General features: G+C 34.5%; 1 protein-coding gene across 1 annotated transcript; it reads right to left on the bottom strand.

Annotated features, from left to right (window-relative positions):
* Positions 1-1,759: 1,759 nt before the first annotated feature.
* LOC310941506 (lysosomal thioesterase PPT2-like) lies at positions 1,760-5,197 on the bottom strand (the record flags this gene model as incomplete). The annotated part of the gene is made up of 8 exons (XM_083906693.1): positions 1,760-1,903; positions 1,999-2,053; positions 3,224-3,308; positions 3,400-3,483; positions 3,566-3,673; positions 3,766-3,861; positions 3,969-4,122; positions 4,991-5,197. 8 exons carry the CDS (start codon positions 5,195-5,197, stop codon positions 1,760-1,762), a joined length of 933 nt encoding a protein of 310 aa, XP_083762819.1.
* Positions 5,198-6,371: the final 1,174 nt, after the last annotated feature.

The following is a 6,371-nucleotide window of genomic DNA, read 5'->3' as shown; positions in this document are numbered from 1 at the left end:
TCCATTGAAAGTCAGACTTTTATTCATCAAAAGATGCAAAATGAACAGAAAATATAGTCATATAGACATTGACAAGATAAGAAATAGTGTTTTTTATTTAATAAACTATAGAGAAACCCTGACGGGAGATAACGTGGAACTTTTGTGATGTCACTGTGACACAGTTTGCTGCTAAAAAATGTTTTTTATTGTCATAGTTTGTGATAAAACACCAACATTATCATCATCATCCACTTGTTATTGTCACTATCGTACATTCAAGGCAACACAATGGTTACAATGTAATTCATTCATAAACACAGGAGACAGATTCTCTGTCTCTGTAGCTTTAAATCTGGCTTTTTTTGGACTGTTCCACCTCTGTGTGGAGGGGGTTGACTGAGTGTTTACTGTGGTCGAACCACTCCTCTGCAGCAGGACACGTCAACCTTCACTGACACTGAGGCTCATTCAGTCAATCTGAGGTCTTTACTGCAGCATAAGAGCAGATTACATGGATTCATTCAAATAAGAAGCAGTGACGTCAGTGTCAGTGACGTCAGTCTCCACAGCAGAAACACACTGTGGATCAAAAGGAGCGACGACACAAAGTTTCAAAGTGTGTGAAACATTGTGTCGTCATTCCACTTCCACGCAGTCAATCACACACACACACACACATGCAGAGTGCGTCTCTTACGTTAGAAAGTCTTCCAGAATCGCCGGTAAAACGTCCGTCACGGATAAATCGTCATAGTCACGAGGAAGAAGACGAGGTGAAAAAAAAAGTGTGACTTGTTTCTTTTCCACCGGGAAATGAAGAGGAAGAGGGAGTCACCTTGTGACGTCATCACTCATACCTGTTGGTTCAGAGGAGGGAGGGAGGGAGGAGGGAGGAGGAGGAGGAGGAGGAGGAGGTGTGGTAGTGACGGAACTTCCGGCTCTTTGTGGACTTCCGGTTCTTTTGGCGCGGCTCACAAATGGCTCCTCAGATTTTTTTATTTTTTTTTGCTTAAAATAATTTATTACCCAATTATTTGTAAAATGTATCGTTTCTGAAGAAAGACTTTGTTGCGTAAGAGTTACTATAAATAATAGTAAATAAAATTAAATTAAATAACATAAAAATAAAATAAAATAAAATAAAATAAAATAAAATAAAATAAAATAAAATAAAATAAAATAAAATTAAATTAAATAAAATTAAAAAAAATAAAAATAAACATAAAAATAAAATAAACATAAAATAAATATTAATAATACAAAAATGAAATGAAATAAAATAAAATAAATAAAATTATAATAAAAAAAGAATAATAATAAAATAAAAGGAAAAAGGGTCACTGTTGCTGTGTAACCCTCAGAAAAACAGATTATACTTTAATAACGGAGCGAAGCAAATGTTTCTGTCTTTATTTTTTTGTTAATGAACATGTGAACACCAGACATGTTTGTGAAAAAGTGTGTGGTGTAAATAAATGAGCTCATTTTAATGAAACAAAACAAAGGTAAAATTAATAGCATTTTAAATATTTGCACAAAATCAGCAACATATACGGGTTCAATTGCTAACAAATGATAAAATGTCCTGCAGCCCTACACTTATTTTGAAATTAGAAAATTCCACATCTGATTATATAGTGTATAGTTCAGTATATATAGTATATTTTCAATAGAGTTAGTTGGTTAATAAAATCTGCATTTTCCTTCTGTTTATTGTGTGTTGTACTGTACAATTGACTGCTCTTTTATATAGAGATAAAGTTATATTGTATATTGCTCATGTGAGCCACTTCTCTATGCATCTGCTGAACACGGTGTAGTTTGAATGCCATTGAATATGTTTGACTTCAGGCTGAGTGCACGTCCACACGTCTCCACGAGCGTCCAGCGTCTTCAGGCCAAACGTGTCCTTCTTATAAAACTGTCAAAGAGAGATCAAGTGTTATATCAATGTTAAAGATATGTTTTCAACCATTTATTATATGAAATATTACATTAGAAGTGTTTATGTTCTACCTCCTGATTCTTCATTTCGATTATATTTTCGTTGCTGTCATAAAATCCAAATTGGCTGTGAAGAAAAGAGGAAACAAGTCAGTTCACGTAAAGATGTTTAAAAAAGTACGGTGGCTGACAGGGGTCAACACACTGCAGCTGAGTTTTTGAGTTTTGCTTTGTCTTTCTGCAGAGCATTTTTATCACATTATCTTTGTTTTTCTTTGAGCTTTTGACTTTGTCAGCCACCGTAGTTTTACACCTGAGTAAAGTATCAAGGATTGAAAGTGAAATAACTAGAATCCAGCGTCTATAGAAAGACAACAAGTCCAGTTCAAAACAAGAAAAACAAGAAAACATTGTCTAAGCACAGAATTAAGAAGTAAACCAGTCACATTTGCACCTTTAATCTAAACCAGAGGTCTCAAACTGGCGACTCGTGGGCCACATGTGGCCCCCCAATCGATTTCCTGAGGCCCTGCTCTTACTTAAAAGTGATTATAATACATCAATTCCATTGTTTAATGTATTAAATTCAACATTTAATTGTATATAATCTTGTCTTGTGTTTTAAAGGTGCATTATGTAATAAATGATAAAATCCTCCTAATATGTCACAGAGACTCAGGAATAATGTTCATATAACAAACTGAACTCACCAACAACAACAGTACAGACAAAATATTTGCATTAAAAAAAATCTTTTGCAGACTGTAAATCATGTTTATGTTTTGAAATCATGTTTTTGGCATCATGTGGCGCCACCTACTGCCGTCTACCAATCATTGCATACCAAACATAAAATAAAATAAAATAAAATAAAATAAAATAAAATAAAATAAAATAAAATAAAATAAAATAAAATAAAATAAAATAAAATAAAATAAAATAAAATAAAATAAAATAAAATAAAATTAAATTAAATTAAATTAAATTAAATTAAATTAAATTAAATAAAATAAAATAAAATTAAATTAAATTAAAGTAAATTAAATTAAAATAAAATAAAATAAAATAAAATAATATAAAATAAAATAAAATAATATAAAATAAAATAAAAATAAAATAAAAATAAAAATAACCCTTTAGTTAATTTTATCCAAACTGTTAAACTTTATCTACTTTAACTGCCCCATCCTGAGCAGCCTAGAAGTTCAGTCACTGGTCACCAGGTCATTTTGACTTTGAGGAGGAAAGAACGATAATTTAAAATGTGCTCACTGAATCAGTAAAGTGTGAGTTATACCTGGACTGCCACGGAGTGATGACGCCATCATCTGGTCCACCGATCAGGACCAGCTTTTTGATGCGGAGGAAGTTCTCTCTCCACGCTGAGGGAACATGAGAAGAAGCAGAAACCAGTGAGTGTTTATTTTACTGCAGATCCACAGAAAACAACAAGTCACTGATTCACTCCATTACCTTTAATGTCATTGTGACGTACGTCTCCGTTTAGCTTTGACAGGAAGTTGTTGCTCTTCAGGTAAAGGAACCTGTGGTGAGGGTCTGTGAATCAAAGCAGGTAAATAAATATATGCTCTAACGTCACGTGACGCTCAGTATTTTCATCTCAAATCCACGTTCTTACCGTTCCAGTATTCACAGATAGAGACTTTCTGTCCGTACGGCCTGTAGCAGAGTTTAAACACGGCCTTCTTTAAGTATTTAGGAAACAGCCACTTCAGGTAGTATGTGTCTGTGAAGTGAGACGGAGAACAGTGATGAGGGCGTGATGGGGATAGTGATAGTGATGTGGATTTATTAAAGAGTCAGACGTCGACCCCTGACCTCCGTATTGTCCGGCCTGTGGTGCCGACAGTGAAATGAAGGCGTGGACGTTGTGGTTCTGGGTCGTGGAGAGAAGAGCTCTGCAGATCAGACCGCCTTCAAAAAAGAAGAGAAGAAGAGCTTTGAATATATGTTCAGAAAGCAGATAATCCACTATAATCTCTAACCAATTACACCAGTGGTCTGTGTGTTCGTGTACAGACCTTGAGAGAAGCAGATAAGATGGATGCCGTCTGGAGCTTTGCTCATGATGGCGTCCACGGCTCTCCTGAAGTCTCTGACCTGCCTCCACATGGGCTTCAGACTGGACATGTTGTCGTACAGGTCGATCACAGACACCTCAGTACCTGGATGAACCTGGACCCAACATCACTGATTAAATCAAGGCCTTGATGAGACTGAGGTTATCAAAGAGACTGTTGTGCAGAAGGAAACGACAGATCCTCAGATACAGAGGAACAGGAAAACACTCAGTGATGTTCATTAGATCAGTTAGTCATTGAAACGACTGCAGATCCACCTCAAAATGTTTTTATTTACATTTAAACCTTTAACTCATGCATTTATTGATTAGAACGTGCTTTCTGAAAGTCTGCAAGCAAGGTAAGAAGTATGGGCTGAAACACGTGCCACCAGAAACTGAATTTGAATCATTTAGAATTGAATTGAAATGGCTAAACTTGAATATTTGCATTAAAAAAAAACTGAATTTGAATCATCACATAATTTGAATTTGCATTGTTTAATTTGAATCATTGCATTGGAAAAATTCTCTGTATTTTTAAATTCACTTCTCAAAATCCAAAATTCAACTGAATTTGAATCCATTGCAATGATTCAAATTAAACAATACAAATTCAAATGATGTGATTCAAATTCAGTTTTTTTAATGCTACTATTATTCAAATTTAGCAATTTAAATTCAAATAAAAATGATTAAAATTCAGTTTCTAACGGCACATATTTCAGTCCATAGTGAAGTTTGATTTATAAAACTTTATAAATAATGAGTTACCAGAGACAAAACAAAATTCTGGTGATAACCTTGAATCATTCTGAATACAATGAATACATTTCTACTCCCTTACATATGACATGAGCAACATTAAACTATATGAAACGCTAAGGCAGAACTGTGCTATACTCAAACAGCTTTTTATTATTATAATAATAAGTATTTTAATTTAAACTTATTTTGATGGTTTTTCCTGTAACTTCCGCTCACCTTGTTGATGTAAACAGACATAGTTTGAAACTGCTTCGGTCCATCGAACAGACCATGAACGATCACCACAGGTCTGTAGCCTTCAGCGCAAAGTGCTGCCGCAAACAGCAGCAGCAGCAGCTGCAGATGCCGCAGATGGAGACGCGGATGCGGCAGATTCAAATGCTGCAGATGCGCAGATCCTCGGAGCTTGTGCGGACTCTTCATCTCCTCAAGTGAGACTAAACTGCGGCTGAAGAAAAAGCAGCTGGATGATCTAATCTCATGGTCAGAGAGGACACAGGCGGGATTAGAGGCGCTGATTAGCGCTGATTAATCTCTTTAAATGATGCTGATCATGATGTTTGACTGCGTTAATATAAATAATGTTAAAATACTCCTTAGTTGAATATTTTCATATTTCTACTATAATATATTATTATTATTATTTTGACTTGAACTACTTATTGATGTGTCATTTATATTCATTTAAGTTTGTAACTTTTAATGTGTTATGATGAGGAAACTGTGGTGGCCTTTATAACAGGACAATAATCAGCATTTAATGAGAGTTTTTTAACACTTTGACACATTTATCCTCATTATCATGTTCTTATTATGTTCTTATTTCTTTTGCATTTTCAGTCCACATTTAATGAAGAAGTAAAACACCGGCCCAGAGTTTCATTACAGATGCTGTTTTTGTTGTGATTCTCTCTGTAAATCAAGGTCTTTTGAATGGAAACACTGGGATGTTTTTACAGTATATTTAACACAGATGTGAGTGAGCACATTCATGACCTTCAGGGTCTGATAGTGACTGCAGTCACAGACCAGATAAGGGTTTGTAAGAATAAACAGAGGAAATGACAAAATAAGAGGTGAGTGTGGAGTAGAGGCTTTGTTTGGATAAGATAGGACTAAGTTATGGCTTTACCAAACTATATTTAGTTTTTTGGCTTCGTGTTTTGTCTGACAACAAAGACACAAAAAGATGATGAAGAAAAAATAAAGACATTTGTAAGTGTCTTTCAACTGTCTTTATTGTTCTGTATATTTATATTGTCTTATAATGTGGGTTCTTTACAGTGTAATGTATATTTATATTTTTATATATAGTTTTTTAAGTTATTTACAGTATTTTATTGTTCTTTACATTTATATTTTTCTCAAAGTTTATTTATTTTCAAAATGACAAAGGTTTTTCCATGTTGTTTAATTTATTTGGAATAAAAAACAACTTTTGACTTCTTTTGTTATTCCCCATGTGGCCACAGGGGGCAGTGAGCGCTGCACAGGCTCTGATTTGGCTCTGCTCTTCCTCGGTCTTACATCACGTGTTTCCGTTCTGAGCTTCCCAGTGTGCTCATGCTAAGCTAGCCAACATTTTGATGTTTATGTG

This window comes from Microchirus variegatus (assembly GCF_963457635.1).
Source record: "Microchirus variegatus genome assembly, chromosome: 20".
Taxonomy (NCBI): Eukaryota; Metazoa; Chordata; class Actinopteri; order Pleuronectiformes; family Soleidae; genus Microchirus; species Microchirus variegatus.
This window is presented reverse-complemented; position numbering and strand designations above follow the sequence as displayed.